Below are 26,307 nucleotides of genomic sequence, written 5' to 3' on the forward strand. Positions count from 1 at the left end.
GAGCAAATTTCCAGCCAAATCGGGATGGCCCGGTCATGGGAAGTAAGAATTTTAGAGGGTTCTATCTCGGGAACAGTAAAAATTCCCACCCTATAGAGACCATGATTTTCGGAATCAGCATGCTGAGAAGGCTCTGTGAGCCAATTTTCAGCCAAATCGGGATGGCCCGGTCATTGGTGTCGAAAATTTTAGAGGTTTCTTTTTTGAGAACGGTTAAGATTCCTACCCAGTAGAGACCATGATTTTCGGAATCAGCGTGCTGAGAACTGAGAAGGATCTGTGAGCAAATTTTCAGTCAAATCGGGATGACCCGGTCATGGGTGGTAAGAAATTTAGAGGTTCTATCTCGAGAACGGTAAAGATTCTCACCCTAGAGACCATGATTTTCGGAATCAGCTTGCTGAGAAGGCTCTGTGAGCCAATTTTCAGTCACATCGGGATGGCCCAGTCTTTGGTGCCGAAAACTTTAGAGGGTTCTATCTCGAGAACGGTAAAGATTCCCACCTTACAGACCATGATTTTCGGAATCAGCGTGCTGAGAAGGCTCTGTGAGCCAATTTTTAGCCAAATCGGGATGGCCCGGTCATGGGTGGTAAGAGCTTTAGAGGGTTCTATCTCGAGAACGGTAAAGATTCCCACCCTAGAGACCATGATTTTCGGAATCAGCGTGCTAAGAAGGCTCTGTGAGCAAATTTTCAGCCAAATCGGGATGGCTTGGTCATGGGTGGTAAGAACTATAGAGGGTTCTATCTCGAGAACGGTAAAGATTCCCGCTCTAGAGACCATGATTTTCGGAGTCAGCGTGCTGAGAAGGCTCTGTGAGCCAATTTTCAGCCAAATCGGGATGGCCCGGTCATGGGTGTCGAAAACTTTAGAGGGTTCTATCTCGAGAACGGTAAAGATTCCCACACTAGAGACCATGATTTTCGGAATCAGCGTGCTGAGAAAGCTCTGTGAGCAAATTTTCAGCTAAATTGGGATGGCCCGTTTCTCGCTGCTGGACTCGCTGCTCGCAGCTCGCTGCTAGTTTGACAGACGTCCTGCCCCGCGAGAATTTCTCTAGTTTCTGAAGAATTTTTCGGGACCCATGCTCTACTCATACTGCATTCGAATATACGCGGCCGGCGAAGTAGCACGCACTTTACATGCTGCCGGGACGGGCGGAGGGAGCGGCGTCCCGTCCCGTCCCCCTCGCCGCGCTGCAGACGGGGAGTGTCTGTCTGTGGCCGCGCTGAAAGCTGGCGGTGCGGACTGTCTGACAATAACGAGCGCCGGCCGGCCGCCCACCGTCCCAGACGGGCCAAATCGCCGTCTGCTCGGCCCCGCCGCGCGCCCACGCACAGCGCATGCTGTGATTCTGCAGGTCAGCGCCGGGACTGCGGGCGGCTATGCCGGCCAGCGCGAGGGGCTGGCGGGGTTTGTATGTCAGCGCGACGAACTGGCGGGCTTAACCCTCGCCCTGGCAGGGGGGGGGGTCGATGCGACCCCCCCTATGGTTTTTCGAAGATAGCGTAAAAACGGCGGCGCGCAGCGCCGCCAAATTTGGCACAGCCTATGGGGCAATCTTTTTACATATGACCTGAAAATTTCAGGTCCGGGTGACCTTGGGTCAGGTCACCAGGTCAGAAAAACCGGTACAAGGTCATGGTCAAATTTCAATTCTCTTTTTGCACCTGTCCAACTCACAGTTTTGGACTGATTTCCTTCAAACTTTCAGGATGTGCTAAGTTCACCGAGTTATATAACATATAGTTCGGGTTTTTTTAGGTCAGTTAGAGGTCATTACGTCGTAATGTTAAGCCTATGGGAAAATACTAAATTCGGAAATTACTGGAGATATCCGCTTCGTTCTATCACTTTTGTGCTTTGAAACCACAGTACTTAACAGCAGGTCACTTGGTGCTTCTTTGTTTGGTGTACTTATCCATGGGTCAGGTCAAATGAGGTCAACTGAGGTCAAATGACGTTTTTGCCAATAACTTGGCACATAATGACGCTAGAGCTTCAAAAATGGTATCATTGTGTTCTTGGTGATCAGCCGAATCGAATGATATGCGATATGATGCAATTTGGTTAATTTGAGCTTAACTTATTAATTTAAGTTTACTTAAAATTTAAGAAAAACTTTAAGTACACTTAAGCAAGCTAAAAAGTATAACATTCGACGCGCCTTGACGTGCTGAGTTCACTGGTGCTTTTCTTTTTGCTCTATCTAAATTAGATCAAAAGTTATAAGCGAAAAACGTTTGACCTGTTTTAGCAAAATTTTTACATTCATCCCCCAAAACCCCCCTAAATATTGACCTAGAGCAACCAAATCTGCACAGAGGCGAGAACTCCAGGGGGCCCACCTACCTACCAAATTTGGTGTTTCTAGGTGCCATAGGAGCCAATCGCGAGGGGGGTCGCATTGACCCCCCTGCCAGGCCGTGTTATGAAAAATGCCCTGCCAGGGCGAGGGTTAACCCGGCAGGCGGTGGGCCTACCAGCCACCTTCCACGCGGTGGGGGGGGGGGCACTTTTTTGCCCCCCCCCCCCCGTATCTCCGAAACTACTGGACGGATCCGGAAAATTCAAACGGCGTTCGATAGTCCTGTCAAATTTGTTATACGAAACCAAATTTCATTGACCTCGGGGTCACCGATGACGTCACAGGTCAGGTCAAAGATAAAATGTTTCACCGTTCACAGGGCTTCTAGGGAAAGCGCTATAACACCGAGTAAAACGCATTTTGTCGAAAATCAGCGATAAGGCGTCAGTTGTCTAGTGCATATGTTGCTATTAGAGGTCACTGGTCGTACCAGGTCAGGTCACAGGTCAGGTCACCAAAGGTCACCAAGGGTCATCACATGAGCCCAACTTTACTAAGGTTATGTGATGCATGTTTTATGGCCAGTTTTTCATTTCCAACTCAATGGTGTTGGTTATAAGACCATCAGGTACGGTTTAGGTCACTTTCTGGTGGAGGTCAGGTCAAGGTCAGGTCAAAAAGGTCAAATTTCAAAGTTGATATTTTTGCATAAAATGGGTATTGATTCGATGCAGCCCGTCACGGGGAGTCTAATGGTGGTCTTTGTTTTGCGCTACGAGGTCTACAATTGCTAAAAATTGAGTTTGAAAATTTGACGTCATCAATTTTGAACAGTTTTTTTCGCTATAACTTGGCCAAAAAACGAGGTATCGATCTCAAATTTGGTATGTAGATAGAAGGTGGTAGAGACTATCACATATATTCCGGTTTTTTCGAAATTCAAAAACAAATTGGATTTTTTGGCTATTATATTCAAAAAATTTATTTTTTGATTTTTGGGGGTCAAAATCCAAAAAATTCGAAAAACCGAAATAGCAGTTTTGTAGCCCTTTTGATTCCACACCTTTTATGTCAAAAACATTTTTCTGTATCTCTAAAGCTGTAGGCCTGACAGCTCTTCCCGCGAAACCTTTTTTTGGGTCGAAAATGGCAAAAATGACGTCACTCTTACGTCATTAGCGGCCAACCTATCATAGCCTTTGGAAAAATTTTTGGTCACCATGTGCGCTAGCCGCTCCCGGGAGGGTACTGAAAGTTTGGTGACGATCGGCGCAGCGGTTCTCGAGATATATCGAAAAAAGTAAGGGGGGGGGCAAAAAAATGCCCCCCCCACCGCCTGGAAGGTTAATATGTCAGCGCGAAGGCCCTGCTGGATGTTACAGCCTACAGGTCATCGTGAAGGCCTGGGTGGATCTACTTGGCCGAGGAGGAGATTTAAGTGGTATTGCACAAATATGAGTGTTAAGTGTCACAAAAAGGGCGATATTTCCTGTGGCATTTGATCTCTCTTTACGCGAAAACAGGCGCACTAAAAAGGGGCTTTGAGAGCCTGGCATTTTTTTCTTTTTTAGCAAGCTGTTCCCTACATGAAAACTAAGTTGAATTTAACTAGAAGGAAGGATTAGGACAGGTCGTGGCGCACTATCCTACACGAGGGAATTATGAATTGTGGTACATACTATTATGAGATATACCATTCAATTGGCAAATACGTGGTGTTTGCGGAGATAAGTGCACCTCTTCAGCCTTCATTGTACGATGGTTTATTTTGTAGCTCGAACAACTCTGAACATAAAACGTCGTGAACATAATGAATGTAAGTCAGTGGCGAGCTTTTTGCAACCCTCCGTAAGGCAAAACATTGCAACATAGTATTAACAGCGTATTCTGGTTTTGTGTAAATCACTGAAATTAAACTATGACATGGAAAATGATTTGTTGGCTCCTTTTGGCCAAGAAGTGAGTATGATTGACGATGAAGAGAGAGAGAGAGAAAGAGAGAGAGAGAGAGAGAGAGAGAGAGAGAGAGAGAGAGAGAAAGAGAGAGAGAGGGAGAGAGACAGAAAGAGAGAGAGAGAGAGAGAGAGAGAGAGAGAGAGAGAAAGAGAGAGAGAGAGAGAGAGAGAGAGAGAGAGAGAGAGAGAGAGAGACGAGACGTGCTGTTTCAACATTTATCGATAATTTATCCGATAGATATTAAACATATAGTATATATACATTATACATACACGGTGTGCGACCGTTCACATCGTCTTGCATTACAGCAATCATATCAACTTTACCTCGAAACGAACATGATTGCTAAGGCGTGCCATTTCTTTCATTATTTTTCTGCATCTTCACGTCTTCCCTGCTCGTTAGCCTCTTGAATAACAGATGCCTGTGGCCTGTGGCGTCGTCCGTGTTTCCTGTTCCGGTCAGCTGTATCCTCCCACTGGCCTTCCTCACGCCGTTTGGGCGGCTCCGGCCAGATGCCGCCCTCGCCTGATCGTTTGCACGTCTCTGTAATATCTCCTGGATATATGGCGGATGGGGAGGGCGCTGGGTCCGGTCCAGCTTCCTAGTCCTCCACCGTTCGCTATGTGTACCGTGAAGGCGAGCCCCGAGCAGCGATAATCCAGCCATTCCGCTCACGAGCCCGCTGAGCCGCTGAGCCCCGGCTGAGTCGCTGAGCCCCGCTGAGCCGCTGAGCCCCGCTGAGCCGCTGAGTTTGGCGCCACACATCCTGGCGGCTGCCGGCTGAGCACGCCGGCACGAGCCGCTGAGCTGTCCGGCTCAGTCCGCCGCCAGCGCGGCACTCTTTGGTCTCCGTCGGCGCGTGAGAAGGCCACACGGCCGTCTGTCATAGCGGGGTGGCCGATCCCGTGCCGCTCTGAGAATGAATGAACTGCAAGCGCCGGCCTTAGGCGGATCGGAATTAATTTAGAAAGGACAGGAAACAATGGCTTAGCAGTGGGGTGAGAATTCCTTGCTCTGGAGTCTAGGTATGTACATATGTATTGCATAGTGCAATGTGTGGAGTTATTGTGCCTGTATTTGACGTTATACAGGAACTGACTGACTTGAATATATAGGTATAGTGAACTGACCTTGAATCTGTGTGAATACAATGTATGTAGGTACATACCTATCGAATGAACATGAGACCGGTAATTAGTCAATGAGTTTATAAGTGAGCTAGCGACAGCGAGTAAGTGAGTGAGTGAGTGAATGAATACCAATGGAGAGGGTGAGAGAAAGAGAAATAGAGAAGGAGTGAGGGAGAGAGAAAAAAGAGAGTGAGTTAGAGTAAGGGAGGGAGGGAGAGAGAGAGAGAGAGAGAGAGAGAGAGAGAGAGAGAGAGAGAGAGAGAGAGAGAGAGAGAGAGAGAGAGAGAGAGACAGACAGACAGACAGACAGACAGACAGACAGACAGACAGACAGACAGACAGACAGACAGACAGACAGACAGACAGACAGACAGACAGACAGACAGACAGACAGACAGACAGACAGACAGTTAGACAGACGAGACAGACAGACAGACAGACAGACAGAAAAGCTTGTTTTTGCTCTTATTGTGTTTCGTAAGTAAGGTTTCCTGACAAAAACCATTAAATGTTCAAAAAATGATGTGATCCGGGCTGAGACGCGCTTTTTCACGTCCAAAATTAGAACTGGTGTCTTGAAAACACACCGATTCAACCGGTGGTAAATGATATTAATGAATTACCGCAACAACAAACAGCAACTACTCAAAAAATGATCAAAACACTGCCGAATTTCCGTGTGTGCATTTGTAGCCCGATCCTGCAGCATGTGTATCGGGGATTCCGGGACCCGGAACCCCGGCGCCGTTTCCCACGCGGCACGACACGCGGTAATGCACTGGCCTGGTCAATGGGCCGGCGATAAGCTCGAAATGGCCCGGCTCGGTCATTTGTCGTCGTTTTGCGGGCCGGCTGACGGGTGGGTCCGGTCGGCAGGACCACCGCTGTGCCCAGGTGCGGCCGGCAGCGTCTGCAGCGGGGGCAGGGGAACCCCGCCGGACAGCCGGCGGCGTGGCTCGGTCGTGGCGAGGTGCGCCGGCCCAGTGCCCACTGCGCGGCCGGCACAGGGCGCGGGACCGCCCGCCACGCCGCGTCCGGGTGCGGCCGTGGTCGCTTTCTCAGCCGGCCCTGTCCTCCTACCGTCCTCCTACTGTCCTGAGTGAGTGTCCTCCCACTGTCTCCCACACCTTCCGGTCTCCTCGAGGCTCGGAGAGAGGCAGTCTGCGGGTCTGACACAGCGCTGAAGTGCGCGTCGGATTGTAACCGGCGCTGCAAAACCACAAAATGGGTCAGGAGTCAAGACTGCAAACCCGGCTGGTGGAGCGAACATTTCACTTGTGATAGTTTCCGAGTAGTCTTAGACAGTGGACTAACGGTCTATAAAGTTTGATGGTTATGCGACGCGTGTAACCATTCGATTTATAGATCATAACTGAAAGAAGAGGGGCATGATCGTTTCATCTTGCTCTTGCGTACCAATAAATGAACTCCCAACTCCAATTCCAATAAATAAATGTACTTCCACCTTCATATGTGCATAGCTTCGGCTAGGCGGGAGCTGTATATATCATGTAGCCGTATCGGGAGCGGGAGATTTTCAGGTGACTAAAGTATCGTTATTTCAATTACCGTTTGTTTACACCTCCGATATGCTCAGCCACAAATCAACCACACATAGCAAAGGTCCGAACGCAGCGCGGATGATTGTGGTCGTTTGTTTCCAGAAACTAATGAGGTGTATGAATCGTGTTTGGACAGATTCTATACTTTGCCCCGAGTTTGTAAGTCTTCGCCGCGTCTAAGTCGTAACTCGTAAAGGTTTTACATACGTGCACGAACATCAGAATGTGGCTTTCCTTGCTAAGCTGCTTAGCAGTCAGCACAGTATGAATCATGTAATTTATTTTCAATAAAAAACAAAACACTGCTAGTTTTTTGAAGAGGAAAAAATCGTGCAAAAAAAAAAACATAATTTTGCGCAAAAGCCACTAAATCATGGATCAAAACCTTTTGTTTTCTTTTCATCCATGGATCAACTTCTGTTTCTGGCCACGTGCAGACAAGATCACATACCTATCAGGGACACGGCGTCACACGTCTAGGTCTAGATCGTGGTCGTCTGGCCATGCGGCGTATATAACGGTGGAAGGTGTTAGCTCTTGCCGCCAGTCAAAACACTGCACTGGTTGTGGGTTTTCCGGTATCTACCGTCCGTCCTTTCCGAGATAGTGACTCTGGTGAACAGGACGGCTCCAAGGATTATTACGATGCCCAGACATAACAATAACAAGTCCAGACACATGATACACTCGAAATTAAGAATGAAAGCAGACTACACGTAACGAATGAAAAATCAGCCACACCTACAGGCAGCGGCTGCTGACCAAAAGTCGTGCAGTGCGACACACTTGTCACGGAACCTAAAAATAGACCGATTGGGCGTTGGTGATCTAGAGAACCGTCAGCACTTAATTGGCTCAGCAATCATCACACCGAGTAGCAGCTGCTGGTGACGTCAGTTTGACGTCACGTGGTGTCAGCGATGTCACAGTTTTACAGACGCCCGTCTAGCCGGCCCATCCCTGGCGGCGGGCGCGGGCGCGGCGCTCCTGTCTGCCGGCGCTCCGTGCCGCCGGGGAACCCAGTCTGGACCGCTGCCAGACCGGGCCCGCGGCGCAGACTCGTCCGTTTACACTCCCGGACCTCTTGCCAAAAGAACTGAACGGGTGAGCAGAGATTCAGACTTTGTGCGATGCGCAATGTTTTGAACAGAGGTGCTCGTAGAGCTGATCATGCAGTCACCAGACCGAAGCTTTTCCAGGATCCATGCATGCTTGGGGTCCCATATAGGCTCCCTAGGGACCCCATGAGCGTTTAAGAGCTCCACGCCGGCTCCTGCCCCCCCCCCCGCAACGCCAGCTTCTGAGGGCCCTCAAGCTGGCTCCTGAGGCCTGAGGGCCCCACACTGACTCTTGCGGTCCCTTAGTCGGCTCCTTGGGGCACCATACCTGCTCTTGGGGTTTCACACAGGCTTCTTGGGCTCTCACACCGACACTTAAGGCCTCATACAAGCTCCTGAGAAGAACACCATCCGGATCCCACTTCGGTGTCTGAGAGCTCCCATTACGGTTTGTGGAGCCCTCACACTGGCCTCTGAAGTCTAAGGCCTCTACCACGACTCCAGGAGGCCCATGTCGGCTCCCGGAGACCGTACGCCGGTTCCGACTTTGCCGATTCATGAAGCTCAACACCGCCTCTTCTGAGGTCACTCACGGGCTCCTCAGCCCCGAGCCTCATGCTTACCTTCGAGAGTTCTTACACGGGCTCTTAGTAGGTACAACGTCGGTCTTTGACTCAGTTTGCTTTAGAGGACCCCCACGCCACTGATTGCCCCAGACAGGCTTCTTTTAAAACCTTCACCGGCATTACGACCCAATCCAGGCAGGCTCTGAGGGGTCACGCTAGCTTCTGAGGGACCCGAGCGGGCCGCCACCTAGGCGTCGCCGGAGGGGCCCACAGGGCTCTGAGAAACTTGCACCCCGCCGCCCTGATGTAAAAAATGCTTTCCGCCACCACTTGGTCTCATGAACCAAACCAGCATGATGCCCCCGGGAGCCATCATGGAGCCCATGGGCTGGTGCTGAGCTGAGCCGTCAGGAACCTCCGTGGGGGCCATTAAGGTCGGCATGTGGGCTCAGGATCTGGAGAAAGGGCCCGTGGGCCACGAGCCGGTGTTGTCTCCCAGGAGCCTGCGAGTTAAGGCCCTCGGAGTTCGGCGTAGGGATCTCAGAGGAGCATGTGAGTGAAGGCCCTCGGCAGGGGCGGATCCAGGAAAACTCCAAGGGGAGGGTTATGAATCGAAGTGGTGCCCCGACACTACCTATACTTGAAATTAAAAACTCAACGGATTTCGGCGAGGATCGCCGGCCGAGGGGGGATCGGGTGCCCTCCCCCCCTATATGTCTTTCGCGATAGCTCCGACCTCGCCGGTGATAGAGAGCTGATGTACTTGGCATACCTGACCTTTGATTCAAGTTGAATGTTTTCAGTTTTGACATCAACCGCATTTTCGGGTCAGGTCAGGTCACTGACCTATGACGTCCTAAGTGAACCTCTGCACGGTCTTCAGATGTCGCAACTTCGCAACGCCCTCACTGCCAGAGGAGCTTTCACAGGGAAATGAAACTTGCAGGACCTATAGTATCCATTTGGAGTCTCACAAATTTTACATCTCGGATTTTTCCTAAAGGTCATATGAGGTCAGGTCATTTTCGTGAACTCACCATATTATAAGTCAATAGGAAAGATGAAAACTGCTATTCTGGCGCCGGGAACGATCTCCAACTATCTCAAGTACACAGAATCGTGATTTCATGCACTCTTTGCAAGGTTCGATGAGTCACTTTTGCAATGTTGACCTTGCGTGACGTCATTTATAACGTCATTAGGGTCATATTAGTTTTTCGTCAATAATTCCCGATCGAATTGAGCTAGCGAGTCGGGAAAGCCACCAATGGACTCAGGGAGACCTGCCGAATCGAATGATATGCGACATGACTTCCTTCGACCAATTTCGTGACCTGTGGGTGGTGCTGACAGGCCCCTGGAAGGACTGTGGTGTCCCTGACAAACCTGAAGTGCCAACGACAGGCCCGTGGTGCCCCTGAGAGGTCCATAGTGCCCCTGAGAGGATCATTGTGCCCCTGCGAGGCTGGTGGTGCCCTTGCTAGGCCGCTAGTGCCCCTGGGCCTGGGCCCTGACAGAGCTGTGGTGCCCCTGACAAGCCTGAAGTGTCCCCGACAGGCACGTGGTACCCCTGACAGGACTGGGGTGCCCCTGACAGGACGGGGGTGCCCCTGACAGGCCCAAGGTGTCCCTGCAAGGCCGGTGGTGCCCCTGCAAGGCCTCTGGTGCCCCTGGCAGGTCTGTGGTGCCCCTGGCAGGTCTGTGATGCTCCTCGCAGGCATGTGGTGCTCTTGCTAGGCCGAAGGTGCTTCTGACAGGCCTGTGTGACAAGCTTGTGGTGCCCCTGACAGACCCGTGGCGCCCCTGCTAGGCCTGTGGCGCCCCTGGCGGACCTGTGGTGCCCCTGGGCCCCAAGGGGGATTCATGAGCCATGTGAGTTGTGACCCCCCCCCCCCCCCCCTCTCCTGGATCCGCCACTGGCCCTCGGAGTTCGGCGTAGGGATCTCAGAGCCAGCCAGTATGAGGGCCCAAAAAGCAGACCTCGCCGGCAAAATGTTAAATGACCACCACAGTCGACGGCCGGCGCGGCATAAGGCCGTATTCTGCCTTCTGACAAGCAGGTGACAGGAAGCAAAATATTACTTTACGGACGAAAGGCAATACGAAGGATTCCCTTCAAGCTTGTGCAAGATAAATTCCACGCACTAGTTACGAATGTGACGCAACTAAGAAATGACCTCCATTTGCTGTAACTCTACTCATTTTATTCAAATTTCAAAGCATTGTTTTCGAAAAATATTGATTGAATATAAATATCATATCTAAGGCTTTGTTAGTGAAGATAGAAAGAGCTTACAAGTGAAAAATTTACTACAAAAAAGTGTTACGTCATTTGTATGTTACGAACGCGCCATCTTATGAAAGCCGAAACACGTGTCCTTAAAAAGCACCTGAGTGAGAGAAACATGTGTGTGTGTTGTGTGCAACGAAATAGATAGATGTTGGAGGATTAAGTCTAGTTTTAAGACTTTTTCAAGCCTCAATAGTTTGAATGCGTCCAATATTTGTCCCTAATGGTGCATACAATAGAAGTCTGAAGACATTTGGATCATAGCACTATTTGATTTTCAACAATTATGAAGTTATTGCGCAAGGACATCGACAAGGACGGGAAAGGGTACCTATGCTTTTATTTGATGCATGAATTGTTTTCTTGTGTTAATATAGTATGCCTCAGCTTAGCGTGTTTCCTTTAATTTGGTCTCACAACCTGTTTGAAGTTCAGATATATCCAACATGGACCATATTTAATTATGTTCATCTTCAAACATCTGTCCAGTGAATTATGATTATAATATAATATAGTTCATTGACATTTTAATTTTATAGGCTATCTACCTGAACCTTGCAAGGATCATCAGTATTTGAAAAAGTGAAAGATGCCAGCTTATTCTGGTCATGGCTGGATGGCTCAGCGTCTGCGGATTCTTATGATACCTATACGCGATAGAAAGCTCTGCAGTTCAAATTATCTTATTGTTTCAGTTGAAGGTGATTTCCTCCTTTTGGATCCTTCAAAAACTGAAGAAATTAACATAACATAGATTGGCATCATATAGCCCATCCATATGGCCTTGGAAGTTGGAGAAAGCAGTAGGTTGAGGTATTACCCGACTGGAAAAAATGCACGCTTTCGTCGAGAACTCGAGCGTAGTTGGGCGTTTGCGCCCAAAATTTTCGGCGTACTTCGGCGTAAATCGACGGCTTGCGCCGAAATTTTCGGCGTACTTCGGCGTAAATCGCGAAAAAAACGTCCGGGGGTGGCACCAACCCCCCCCCCCTCGGCCGGCGAGGGTTCTTCGGGAGTTAAACATCTTAAATATCACTTATCTTGTCTCGTGTTCGTCTCAGGGTATTTAAGTCATGTTCAGTGAACCTGATTGCGACTCTCCCACGGCGGGAACAGTTCACCGATCCAGAGTGAGGTTATGGATTGTCGGATCCCCTAGTTCAGATAACGTATGCTATCGTGTGCGTATTGACCGTTGTGATTCCTGTATTTCCGGCGTGTGGTTTGTGAGCGGACGCTGGCAATCGGTCCCGCGTGGCCTGGTATCTGCCCGATCCCATCGGCCGTGCTTGCACCACGCCTGTTGAAGGCCCCGTCAGGCGTCAGTCACCGGCTGGGCACTACTGCTGATCAGAGCCGGGCAACAAAATAAAGGTTACGTTATGGAACATGCCAGTGAGTTTGTGAGTCAGGAGATTTTGTGATAGCGAACCCTGGTGCTCGGTCCCGCATGGCCTGCTGATGTCTTTTGTCTGCCCGATCCCGTCGACCGTGCCAACAACCGTCTGTAGACAGTAGTCACTGGAAGACAGTCACACACACACGCCAGCCCCCCCCCCTCGACAAAAAGTGTGTGGCTACAGCCTGCAGCCATCAGTAAGCCTTGAAAATTTTTGGCGCATGAAGCATGGCTTGGTAAAATAATTTCGGCGCATAAACCCTTGCGCCGAAATTTCGGCGCATCACCTCCGCCGAGAACTTCAGCGTAGTGGAGGCATTTTTTCCAGTCGGGAGGTATTATACTTAACTAATCATTAGTTTTGGAAAACAAATTTTGATTAACCCCAATGCCCACAACTGACCTCAAGTGAATGGGGGGGGGGGGGGCTGGCAATTGCTGCCAACTTCTGATACAGACAGATATTCAATTTCTTATTTCTGCTAAGTCTTGAAGGGTTATTTTGCTCTTAATAAATTACATTTTGCACTACAGAAATTATCCAATCAGATCACACTGGCAGGTTGAAGTTCTTGAATGCCAGGCAGATCAACCTCAGATCGCCATCATGTGATAGTAAGACAACTTTTAGATGACTGACCAGAGAAGGGCTTCAGCCACATTCTTGCGCAAGTTACGCTGGATAACTCCAAAAATTTGGAAGAAAAACTGATTGCCTACCTAATTGTTTGTTTCAGAATTGTTGCGTTGATTCCTGAGGATGCTGAGGACATTTGGCACGCCTACAATCTCATCCACCCGGGAGATGCAATTCGAGCCTCAACAATCAGGTGAGCTAGCTGTATGTGTAAGCTTTTTCATGCTTCGCGGTTTACGTTCCTGACCGAATGTGACCCCAAGTTATTCAAGGGCGTCTTAGTCATCTTGGCTCTCATTCATGTTCGTCCGTTCATTTTATATTGTACGTTGCTGCAATAACAAAAACACATCCCATCACCCTGTCCTAAGCTCTCTCCAGCTCTCCCTCCGACTCCCTACTCTGAGTCGTTGCCAAGCAACCGTTGGCATGACAACCAATCTGGGCACTCCGATTGGCTAAGGTTTCCCGCCATACCGGGATCACGGATTGTGAAGGATGCTCAGTTGCAATTGCATGCAACTGGCCTCGGGGCACCTCTCCCGAGGTGGATCCACAATCCACCTACATCCCCCCATCGCCAAATCAAGACCTGGGCTCGCGCTTGAAGAGACGGGCATGCCTCGCGAGGGCCACATACGCACACAAGCACGATTAATTTAACATGTAACACACTGCTCGTTAGCGCACAGCTCGCGAACGAAAGCGATCCATTGTGCAGAGCATATTGCACATCTCTGGCGTACGAGCGGCGGACGCGATACATTATTAACATACGCGACAGAAAATACACAAGTGGCAATACACAAGCAGTTCATAGCACATGATCACACCCCTCGAATGCCCCTTTGATTGGCTCGCTACCGATATGGGATCCCTCTTAATCGGCATTGGCTGCGCATGACTCCAACCAGTCGGGGTGCTTACGAGTTAACAGGAATCATGATTTATTGCCGTTGTGACTCCGTGCCAGCTTGGTGGCGCTCACACAAGAAAACTATGTACATAATACACATATGTGTCAAACGACACGGCTACAAACTCACATTGGGTTGAAGCGGTCTGGAGGATGTCGCTGGCGCGTCGATCTCCGGGGTGTCGGCACGGGCAACGGCGACCTTTTAACCTGTTGGGCTTCAATTACCTGCAAACCAACTGACGTACTCGGGTCCCACTCAGATCCTGAGCACCGGTCATCAGTCTCAGCCGCCGTCTGATCCTCGGACTCGACCTTATTCCCCGAGTCACTTACCGTGGCCCGACTCGTCCCAGGTGCACCCGCAGTGCTGCCGGTACACGGTCCGCCAGCGGGGTCGCTGGGCTCTGGATGGGTAGCGCTCAACATCTGATTGTCAGTGCTTACCGAAACGCTCCTATCTCTTACCACAGCTCTCTCGCTCGCTGTCTGGGGTGTGCGACGCCGGGTCCTAGCTGTTGGACTTAGCCGGTTGTGGTGCACTATGATTGTCCTTCGTGAGCCCTCTAGCTGCACCCGATAATTCATGTCGCTCACTTTGGCCTTAATGATAGCTGGTTTGTATGGCCGGATAAACTTATAGTACTGCCCTCGCGGTACTACTCCTCGGTGGAGCAAAACTCTGTCTCCCGGCTCATAAGTAAACTGGTTCAGTTTCGTCTCATAAATGGCCTTATTTTTGGTGTGACTCGAGTTGGACGACTGCAGCGCCTCGGTGTGCATTTTCTGGAGACTGGCTTGCAAATTCTCAAAGTATTCGATCACCGTTTTAGACCGATTCCGTATAGGGCTGTCCAAGCTGATTTCCCCTGGGAGCCTGACACTTCTCCCGAACATCAATTCATGTGGGGAAAAACCTAGTGAACGGTGGACCTGTGACCGATATCCCAGCATCAGAAGGGGCAAATGCTCATCCCACTTGTCATGGTCACTCGTCTCCAGATACTTTGACAACATTGCCAAAATGGTTCTGTTGACCCGTTCCACTACTCCGTTGCCCATTGGGTGACAACTGCTGATCGTTGATCGTTCTATTCCCAACATATCGCATGTTTTAGTTAAAACGTCGCCCACGAAAGAACCTCCTTTGTCAGAGTGAATTCGCGAGGGTAACCCGAATCTGCTAATGAAATCATTCACCAGCACCCTAGCTACACTGAGTGCCGTGAGATCGCGCAGAGGGTACACCTCACACCACCGAGAGAAGTGGTCAACAACGACTAAAAGATGTTTATTGCCGTTTGTAGTGCACGGCAGCCCCGAGAGAATATCCATTCCCACCACCTCCATTGGTCGGGATGCGGACAACTGGCCTAACGAAGCTCTCGGTGCAGGAGCTGGAGGGTTTCTCGTCTCGCACCGCTCGCACTGATCGCAGAATTCCTGCGCATCCCGCCGAACGGATGGCCACCACATCCGAGCTCTGATTTGTGCGATCAATTTATCAGCTGCAAAATGGCCACCTGACGGGCCACCGTGCGTCGAGCTGAGCACCTCCCGTACCAGTGTCTGTGGTACCACCACCTGCAACTGATCCTCATCTGAGGGACGCCTGCGATAAACCCGGTACAAAACGCCGCCCAGTAACCGCAATTTGGCCCAGTGCGAAAGGTAGGGCACGCTGTGCTTTAACGCTTTCTTATGCGGCTTCTGTCCCCGCGAGAGGTGGTCGGTAATCTCCGCTATCGCCGCGTCGCTTTGCTGTTCATTCTTAATGAAACTCAAAGACCAGTCGAGGCAGTGAATCATGCGGCGACACTGATCCTCTTCGGTCTGTGTCGCGACGTCAGCCGTCGGCTCGGGTCGGCGGCTGAGGGCGTCTGCTGCAGTATTCTCCTTCCCCGGTTTGTAAGCAATGCTAAATGAATACTGACTGAGTGTCTCTAACCAGCGCGCCAGCATCCCTGAAGGGTTTTTGAATTGCATCAGCCACTGTAGGGACGCATGATCACTCCGTAGCGAAAAACGTTTTCCAACCAAATATGGATGGAACAATCGCACAAAGACAACAACACTTAACAACTCCTTTTTAGTGACACCGTAATTTTTCTCGCTTTTTGACATTCGTCTGCTACCATAGGCTATGAGTCGCTCCTTTCCATCTTGTCGTTGCAGTAACACGGCTCCTACCGCGTCATCTGAAGCGTCACACTCTAAAATGAACTCCCCTGCATCCTTGTCGAAACGGGGCAAGGCGAGAACTGGTGCGCTGCACAGCGCGTCCTTTAGCCGGTCAAACGCTGCCTGAGCATCATTGCTCCAAATGAATCGTACGTCTTTGTTTGTCAGACGGAAAAGAGGGGCTGCTAGGGAAGCGAACCCGGATATATATTTCCGGAAATAGGCAGCGAGGCCCAAAAAACGTGCCAGCTGCTTAGCAGTTTTAGGCACGGGCCACTGTCGAACTTTCTCGACTTTGACGGGATCGGCCCTCAGACCGTCCTCTGACACCACATGACCTAGGAAGGTCACACTGGGCTGGAACCAGAGACACTTTTTCAAATTCAGTGTCAGACCTGCGTCATTCAGTCGACCCAGAACGGTATCTAGATTGGTCAATAGCTCATCGAATGAACGACCATGTAGAATGACGTCATCAAAATAGCTCAGAACAACTTTGGGTGAGAGATCAGCCAACACAATGTCCAACAATCGGGCGCACGTGGCTGGCGACCCGGACAGACCCATGGGCATACGCCGGTGGCGGTACGACCCGAATGGCGTCACAATAGTAGTCTTGTCACGATCTTTGGAATCGACAGACACCTGATAGAACGCCGAATTAAAGTCGAGGACTATGAAAAGAGAGCTCCCCGCTAAAGCCTCTAACGTGTCGTCTATCCTGGGGATATGGTACGCTGGAACGGTAGTCTCAGCATTCAACCGTCGGAAATCAGCACAGATGCGTAACTTCCCGTTCCGACGCCTCACTAGACAGATGGGAGACGCCCATGTCCCTTCCGATTCCTCTAGGACTCCCTGGGTTACCAGTTCATCGAGAGCACCTTTAACTTCCTCCCTGAGATGTGGAGGAATGCGACGTGGAGCCTGACGAATGGGAGCGCAGGAACCGGTGTCGATAGAGTGGGTTACCAGTTCAGAATGTCCCAAATGACCGTCAAACATCGACTCGTACCGCCCCAATACGTCCCAAAATCGCTCTTTTTGCTCCCGAGATATATTACTGCCCTCTAGAGTTACTTTCTCCTTGAAATCGGGCGGTTTGTCCTGTGGTCCTGTGGCTAGCTGACACCGCTGTTCCACATCGGACTCCTCGACAAACCCAACTTCCAACTGAGCCAACTCAGAGCGTCTCGGAACTGAAATCGGCTCAGAACTGATATTTCGGACGGCAACTGGAACCGAATCGCTTGAAACATTCACTAAAGCACTAACAATTTCTAAATTCTCGATTTCCAGGATTGGCTCTACCATTGCGGGTCCCCTGTAATCACAGTTGGGCAAAAATCCACGTAAAATGAGCTCAGCACCCGGCGGTACTGAAATGTCTTTTGCGTTCACGACTTTCCCTACTGAGACTGCTTCAACCGAAATCGATCTCACCGACTCAGCGGGCGCCAAGATAAGACAGCGCCGTTTCATGTCAATGACACACGGACACACGCGCAAAAATTCTAGACCCAGCAGAACGGGAACATCAATCTTATCAGAAACATAGCACGGTATTGTGTACTGCAAGTTTGCTATTTCAAAGCACAAAACTACACGTCCTAGCAGTGGAAGAGCTTCTTGCGATGCTGTGCGGGCTACGGTCGCCGTGGGCTGAATGCGTGGTGCGCGGGGCAACATATCTAAGGCAGCTTTAGATATAACATTTAAACTCGACCCCGTATCAAGCAAACACGAACATTCTGCCCCTGCGACACGAGCCGTAAAGGTCATAGACGGACTTAGGGGAACATGTTTGCTGGCTGTGGCTCCGGAATCTCCCGGAGCCTCTGCTAGTTTCCCTGACCGCGCTCCCGGCACATCGACTGCCGATGTCCCTTTTTACCGCACAGTGAGCAGCTATCGTTCCGATTGGGACATGTCCGTTTTACATGGCCTGACTCACCGCAAGTCCAACAGACTCTGGGGCTGTCTGTCCGGCGATCAGATGGCGGGCGAGGATCTGACCTGGCTCGAGCTGACCTTTGACTCGGAGCCGATGTCACCGTGCCGGCCGACATCCCGAGAGATGACGCAGCCAGCTGACTCTCCAGTTCGCTCACCCTCCGTTGGAGCTGCTGGATCAAATCAGAGTCAGAGCGATCGAGCTGTCGCACGGAGGCGCCAATATCACCAGCTGCCGAAGCGGCACTCCTGATATTGCGTACTTTTCCTACCGCATCCTCAAAGCTAGTGATCCCCGCAGCAATGACAGCGCTACGATAGACGGCGGGAAGGGCTGACAAAAAGTAATTCAGCAAGATCGTGTCAGAGACCTGGCCTGGGTAAGCACCAGCCATCTGTTTCTTGAAACGAATGACAAAGTTGTCAAGTGATTCGCTAGGATCATAAGTTAGCTTTTGAAGCGTGAGATGCTTTTCTAGCGAGCTGGGGACACCAAAACTTTTCCTGAGCCCCGATACGACATCATCAAACGTTTCCTTGCGGCCCTCTGGAATAGCGTCATATGCGTCTCTGGCAATGCCGATTAAACACAGGGGTACAATCGTTCGCTTTTTCGCGTCATCCCATCCCTGAAGGGAAGCATAAATCGTGAAATCCTCAACGAACCTATTTAGCGAACCATCCCCATCAAATTTAGGCAAACCTAGCGCCAATGAAGACATTGTTATATCATTAACACACAAATCGTTCACATTAGAGCCCTCAGCATTTCCCTGCTGCGAAAGAGTCCACTCCCGTCTCTGCGACCGAGTCCGAGCCGCCATTCGCTTACCGGAACAGGCTGCTGCAGCTCCATTTACCCGGATACCTCGCAGAAACACTTCTGGGGCAGCGTCCCAGTCTTTTAGATCATGTTATGTCCCACTTGGACGCCCCTGGCTTTTCTTTACCGGAGAAATTATCTCGGAGAGCAAGTTACTGAACACAAACTGTAAAAGTCATTGAAAACATTGCATATTCTGACTGGTTTCGGTCTTGAAATAGGTGTCTTGCAAAAGCTCGATGTATCTTCCAGCAGAACGATTCACCACCGACATTTTCATCACGAAAGTAAACATAAGACCATGCTTTGACTGTTCCTCGAGGTCTTAGGGCTTGGTAGCTTGCCTGGCATCATTCGTGCATAACAGACCATTGGATCACCGGCAACGTGCCTGACATGACCTTTTGCCGCTCATCTGTCGTGCGACAAAATCAACCAAATAAAGCCTTGAATGAGTCACGCACTAGCATCGTCCACACTGCAGCGTAGCATTGCAGTTTGCATATTGCCGTCTTCAAAATCAAATCAGTGCTCCAGCCTGATTCAAATCGTGTCAGGCATTAACTTCTGAATTGAGATGTCATCAAAATCAGAAGAAGATCTTGGACGATAGACTTGGATCTTTAGGTGTATTTGGATGACAGTATTGCAGCCGTTACAGATCAGTGACATTCGAGAGCTCATAAAATGAGAAGGAAGTTTTCCGCTGCCACCATTGTAAGCTTTTCATGCTTCGCGGTTTACGTTCCTGACCGAATGTGACCCCAAGTTATTCAAGGGCGTCTTAGTCATCTTGGCTCTCATTCATGTTCGTCCGTTCATTTTATATTGTACGTTGCTGCAATAACAAAAACACATCCCATCACCCTGTCCTAAGCTCTCTCCAGCTCTCCCTCCGACTCCCTACTCTGAGTCGTTGCCAAGCAACCGTTGGCATGACAACCAATCTGGGCACTCCGATTGGCTAAGGTTTCCCGCCATACCGGGATCACGGATTGTGAAGGATGCTCAGTTGCAATTGCATGCAACTGGCCTCGGGGCACCTCTCCCGAGGTGGATCCACAATCCACCTACATATGTGTGTTTCTGTGTGTATTGCTAACGAAAACTTACCTCATCGAACAACCCTGATCGAACTTTCCGGCATCAGGTTTCCCTCTTCCCGGTCTTCCCTGGGCCACCTACCAGGCTGGCGGACAACCCCTGGGGCAGGTTTGTTGTCAGGGGGGCTCCTCATTTGCGGTGACCGCCGCATAACGAGGTACGAGCCAGCGCAAGTGGAGCCGACGGGTCGTCTCGTCCTAGTTCGGCATGAACCGTGAGGCTTTCAGTCTGGTGAAATTTTCATGTGTATAGTCGTCAAGTGTGTTTAGTAGATGTTTTTGTGTGCAGAAGGGTGTTTTAACTTTTATCGGTTGCAACCTATTTTATTCAGTGTTTTATGCTTAACAGTCCGACGTTATGGGTGCCTTTGTAGTCGGAGGCGCGCCCCCTGTCCCCCCAAAAAATCATCATTATTGAGCAATGCCAATTGTGATAAGATACTGTTGCAACCTATGCGAACCGATGTGTATTTTGCATCACCACAGGATTTTATGGAGAGGTCAGCCTGATACCTAAACAGTAGACAATGCAGCATTGAAATGTTATACAGAAAACTCCATATTAATCCGACTTATGCAGTAACTTGAGTGAGTTTTATTAGTAACATTTTCTTCTTTCTCAAGCAGTAGTCATGAAAGTGAATTGTTCCTTCGACATGTCCAGTGTACAGTACACAATACACATATATGTCTTGCTACTATTCAGTCCGGGTACTTGTTACTACCCGACCGAGTCGGCCACGGGCTCCCGATCTAGTAACTTTGTAACCTTCTCCCTTCACCCGCAGGAAGGTGCATACCTAGTCGGCCACGGGCTCGTCGTCCAGTTACATTGTAACCGCCCCCCTTCACCTGCAGGAAGGTGCATACCTAGTCGGCGATGGGCTCGTCGTCCAGTTACATTGTAACCTTCTCCCTCCGCCCTCAGGAAGGTGCAGACCGAGTCGGCCACGGGCTCCTCCTCCAGTAACCGAGTGCGCACCACGCTCACCATTCAGGCGGAGGATATGGACTTTGACACACACGCGGCCGTGCTGCGCATCAAGGGCAGGAACGTGGAGGAGAACCAGTATGTCAAGGTACGGTGCCGCCTTAGCGAGCTACGAGAAGGTGTAACGATAGTGTTCTAAAATTGGATTTTGGTTGGGTGTGCCGATGAAGAAAAAAATCCTAGGATGAGAAAAAAGGAAATAAATAACCGAAGTATATTTGCAAAATGGTGTAATGCCAATTTGTATGCCAACTGCTAAACCAGGATTTCATGTCAGAATCTTGACAGGGTGTGAAACAAAAGGATGTGGGTGCATCAACTGTCAAGTGACATGTAAACTGGCTGTTGGGAATACATGAAACTTTTTTCAGAGATGAAGTAAAGTCGGTCATTCATATTTTAGGGATGAAAGTATTTTCCCCATTAGGTGTGATTTGCCACCAAAAAGTCTGAATAATGGAACACTGTGTACCGAAGGGTAAACGGTTGATCTTACATTGGCGCTAGTATCGGGTCCAGAGTGTTAGATTGAAGCATTTCGGAGGTCTGCTCCAGACAGCTCCGAATGGGGGTAGACGACCTATGCCTACAGTTTATTTGGTGCATTTTTTTTTATCTAGCTTTAACAAATTGCCAAATGCAGTATCACTGATGGTTTTAGTATTTTAATATTAAGTGTAAAACCACTGTCTGTCAGATGCGTTTGTTTATTTTTTTAACATATCGTGGTTGAAATAGGGAATCGTGTTTCTGTGTTATCCGGCCCTAAGTGTCACGAGTGCAGGAGAGAAGTTCCTTTTTCTGGTTTACGAGCTTATTTTTCTCTCTGACAGATGGGAGCGTACCACACCCTGGACATAGAAGCCAACCGGAAGTTCTCTCTGCAGAAGAATTACTGGGACTCCATCTCCATCGAGCGGGTGGAGATGGCCTGTGACCCCACTCAGGTACGGCCCCTGGCGACGACGATAGTTAGCTTCGGTCATTGTGATGATGGTTGGGCGTTTTAAAGACATCTTTTCGTGAAATATCGTAACAGAAAGGTTGCATTTTTATTGGTAGGAAAATATTTGCCAACACATTCAGAGCAGATGCTTTGCTGGCTGACGATCGCTGTTTTCATTTATTCTTCCGTCCGCTGCCAGGTCCCCTGTAATCTCTGCTTGATTTTCCGTTTGGCCGCCCTGGTGACCTTGTGACGCTGTGTGCCGGGCAGCACGCGGATCTGGCCGCGGTGGTTATGCAGGAGGGTATAGCTCACGTCTGCCTGGTCACCTCCTGTATGACGATCGTGAGAGCCAAGATCGACCAGTCCATCCCCAGGAAACGCAAGGGACACACCTCGCAGCACGAGAAGGTGAGGTGTTTGTGAAGTAACTGGTGGCTAAGTGTGAGTTAGTAAGTTTACTTGGGAAACCCCTTGTCGCTGTGTTGGTGACTTTCACTGCTGTCAGCTCGTTGTTTTACTATTCCTGCAGTGTCGATGTTCGATCCTGTCGTTTTACGGTTTTAGATGGCATGGACGGACGTTGACATGATACATATGATCTCAACTTTTTGGTCGAATGTTGTCATTGTATTGCATTCAACTTCACGCTACGGGGGCAATTAATGTGTTATTATGTACGAGCTATCATATCACGTGCTATCATATTTAGGCGAAATGCTAGCTCCTCAGAGGCCTCCATATTCTAGATGGCGAGTTTTGTGGCGCTGGCGTCACACAGTGGGCCAGGCGCTTCAAAAAAGCGGAATTAAATCAATGAGCACAGCTGCGGTGCCAAAAATGATTCGTTACAGGGTAAAATATCATGCTAAAGCCGAATCCGATATCCATTTTCAAATTTGATTGGTTACGCTAGGTCACTGACCTATGACGTCATTATTTAATTTCTGCGCTGCACATATGCCTGGGACATGCGGGCACTATGCCGCATTGGCCGCGCGTTTGCAGTCTTTTCGTGGTTTCAAGCGTTCAAACATGTGATATGATGTTGCCCCCATGCTTTAGGGTGGGTGTAAAGGTCACCTGAAGGTCAGGTCAGGTCATTGACCTTCGCTGACCTCGGTTCACTTTTTCGAGTTTTACATGTTTCTGGGCTAGTTTTTGGAGCTGAATTCGAATTTAGGAACCATTTGAACATTTACGAAGTAGTTTTGGTGCCTTCGTAACATGTTACGAAGCTGTCAGAGGCGGGTTGACACCTACTACGAATACCCGGCAGGACCCATACTGGTTGACCTGACCTGAGCTGACCCGACCTGGCCTAAATGCATGAAGACATCATCTGTGATCAAAACTAACATGATATTCGTGATCAGCATCCCGAAAAACCCCTTAGCAGCCACACTATACGACGTTCTAACAAGTCCCGACTTTCGGCCATTGACCTGACCTCAGAGGTCACCATTTGAACTATGACCTTAAAACCGGGTACCGTTGGCTTCGTCTCATGACGACCTACACGATGGTTTTTTCCGCGAGGCTCTAGCTCAATTAGGGGCCAAACGCGAGGAGGGTCGCATCCCCCTGTGCCGTCGAGGGATGCAAAAAGGCCTATGCCGGCGAGGGTTAAACCCTTATTTGTCCATTTCGCGCAAAAATGCGCAAAATATTTGGATTGGGCAGCAAGCTATACACCTTGAGGAAAGTCAGGCAGCAAATATCTTCGTGTTGTTCGGTGACGTTTTCTTTATATCCTTATATAAATTCATTGCGTCGTTGCACTACCACGGTTCCGAACAGGCACTGTAAACCCCACCGCTACTAGTAAGCATGAAATAGTTCCCGGGAACTTGAGTACGAGAAACATGCGCAGAAATACCGGCTGTTTTTTTAAGCTATTTTGTACGGAATAACTTTAATGATTTTACGCTGAGAGCTTTTGAATCGGGGGAACGGAAAATGGCACACAGCAGTCATTTCCATCTCCAGTCGGTAAGTCCTACTTTGCGACGTTATAGCATTATCTGCCTTGACATTAGGGAAAGGAAACTTGCTTATTCGGAAATTTTGGACATTTTTACAATACTCTATCCCATAATTACAGGAATTTCACCGAAGTTGATTTTCGACTTAATTCCGCTTTTTTGATGCGCCTGGCCCACTGTGCGTCAGCGGCCGATGTATGAAGCGTACCATTTCACTATGGACACCAGATGTCGCTGTATGGCGGTGTTCGGTGCAGTTCCTAGTTCCTACTATCCAGAGGTAGCCGATGAGTGTATGTACGTGATTCAGTTGCCCTTGGTGTGATATTCCTGTGGTTTTGATGGCTATGAATTCATACCAAACGGATGTTATTTCTGTCGTAATAGGATTGCTTTGCGCTTTTCAAAAGGCTCCTAGCCAGTTAGATTTACCCCATTTACCACTGCTTTTATCAATCTGACCGCGGGTGTGTGGCGTTCGATCCCCAGGGCCTGCAGAGGTTTTTCGAGACGGTGATGCAGGCGGTGTTGCGCCACGTGCGGCTGGACGTGGTGAAGTGTGTGCTGATCGCCAGTCCCGGCTTCGTCAAGGACCAGTTCGCCGAGTACATGTGGCAGATGGCGTTCAAGACGGACAACAAACAGCTGCTGGAGAGCAAGGGCAAGTTTCTGCTGGTACACGCCTCGTCCGGCTTCAAACACTCGCTCAAAGGTCAGTCACATAGCGGGTCGGAGTGGAACATCTGTTGATGGGTGGGCATCAGCTGCTGGTGCCGTTATAGAGTGGTTTTTACGTGCATTAGGCCTCAGCGATGCACAGGACCAGAATACGAGTATGTACGAAGGCTTTATCAATATTTTCGACGCAATCCAGCCTCTGACATCGCTATTTTCTTAAATGGTAAAATTCCGCGATTTAGAGTACCGACTCTAAATTTTCGTACTCTTTGGTAATATTTCTGCTTCTGCAGATATGTTGTATATAATGTCATTGCATTACAGTTTTATGCTATTGACCGGATTTTTTTTTAATAGCGCTGTACAGACATAACATTGCTAACACGCCAATGTCACATGTCACATCTGAAACGATTGCTCAAACAAACGGCTTGCCGTCTTTCCATGTTTTTTTTTCTTTTGGTTAGATGCAGAATCCTTTCAAATTGCAACATCTGGTAGTCACATTCCGACGTGCTGTATAGTGTATAATATGGGATCTAACAGGTTCCATCATGAGGTGGCTCCTAATGGACGATGTCGTCACTGAAACGGCCTAATGCATGGCGAATATTCTGACCCATGTATTTCGCAGTCTTATCGCATGGTCTATACCGTGTCGGGAGTGAATTAAAAAGGAGTCAAAGCTTTGTACTGTTGCGGTAGCGGTGTTACTTATTCATCCTCGCTCTGTGTTTTCTGAGGACTTTTGCGGATTGCTACGGTGATCCAGTTCATTACGTGTTATATTCATTAACAAGATGCTGCACAGCGATTTCGGGGTCTGTCTGACACTATGGCGTGATTAAGTTCCATCTTCACCGTTTGGTTGTCTGTACCGGGAAACGTCCGGCACTGCGTGATGACAGACTCATAAGGCTGCCAATGCAGTTTGAGCAGAGTTGAAAAACTGATTGAAACGTCGGAGCTCGTATAGTAAGGGGAGGACTGGTGGTGTTAAGTGTTGGGGTAGATGGCTTTGAGAGAGTGGGTGCCGTGACGATCTCTGCTCATTAATCGAAGAACTTCCTCGCTTCTGCTTTTAAGTTTAGTTTAACTGATAATCTGCAGCTGAAGATATTCGTGATTTGTTGCGTACAGTTTCACCACGCCACGCCTTTACTCATGCCGGAACATTTACTTAATGATTTAATGGGGCCAAATATCTGCATAAGCACCAGCTGAAGTTATATAAACGTCCACGAGATAAAATTGTGGTGATATTGCGACGAGGTGGTGAGCACTGTCGTCTGTTTTTCGTTTAGAACAGTCTGTGATCTGCGTACCAGGGTGGTCTCAAAGCCAGGGCTGTACCGTAATTATTTTAATGCTATGCTAATGTGATAGCGGAGCCGAGTGAAACTTTACGTTTGCGTCATCCTGGTATTCCCTGTATTGTTAGAGTAAAATGCTCCACTTCATATTTTGATTCTTCAAAGTTTGCAGATACGCTGATGCAAGATTTCCGGGAACTCAGGTTTGTTATTTTTCCCCCATAGAAAACACAATTCTGACGTCTTTGTTTTTTAAAAAGAACAACACAATTTTAGCGAAGAGTGTTTTTAACTATTGAACACAAACCTTCAGTTATTATTCCCGATGGTGGACTTCGCTGTTTAGAATGATCTTGCAGCTTTTTTAGTGGCATACTTTAGTGCCGTATGTCAGAATACCTGATATGGTACTAAATAATGGCTACATCAATATGAGTAGCCTCAATGGCGTGTGGTATGGGTTGGTCCGGACATCATCATTTGGCGTTCATTGGGGACCAATATTG

The 26,307-nt window shown here is 49.1% G+C and overlaps 1 protein-coding gene across 1 annotated transcript in view; it reads left to right on the plus strand.

The window, feature by feature from the left end:
• The first annotated feature begins 10,992 nt into the window (after nt 1-10,992).
• Nucleotides 10,993-26,307, plus strand: part of LOC122389555 (protein pelota-like) — a 29,898-nt gene continuing 14,583 nt past the window's right edge. Inside the window, exons 1-6 of the mRNA XM_043381709.1 lie at nt 10,993-11,203; nt 13,013-13,105; nt 20,817-20,967; nt 21,713-21,826; nt 22,096-22,236; nt 24,300-24,522. Of these exons, the coding sequence (XP_043237644.1) occupies nt 11,163-11,203; nt 13,013-13,105; nt 20,817-20,967; nt 21,713-21,826; nt 22,096-22,236; nt 24,300-24,522 (763 nt within the window). The 5' untranslated portion in view covers nt 10,993-11,162. The remainder of the gene's footprint in view (nt 11,204-13,012; nt 13,106-20,816; nt 20,968-21,712; nt 21,827-22,095; nt 22,237-24,299; nt 24,523-26,307) is intronic.

The sequence above is a fragment of the Amphibalanus amphitrite genome, unplaced genomic scaffold (genome assembly GCF_019059575.1).
Source record: "Amphibalanus amphitrite isolate SeventyFive unplaced genomic scaffold, NRLGWU_Aamphi_draft 000362F_arrow, whole genome shotgun sequence".
NCBI classification, from domain to species: Eukaryota; Metazoa; Arthropoda; class Thecostraca; order Balanomorpha; family Balanidae; genus Amphibalanus; species Amphibalanus amphitrite.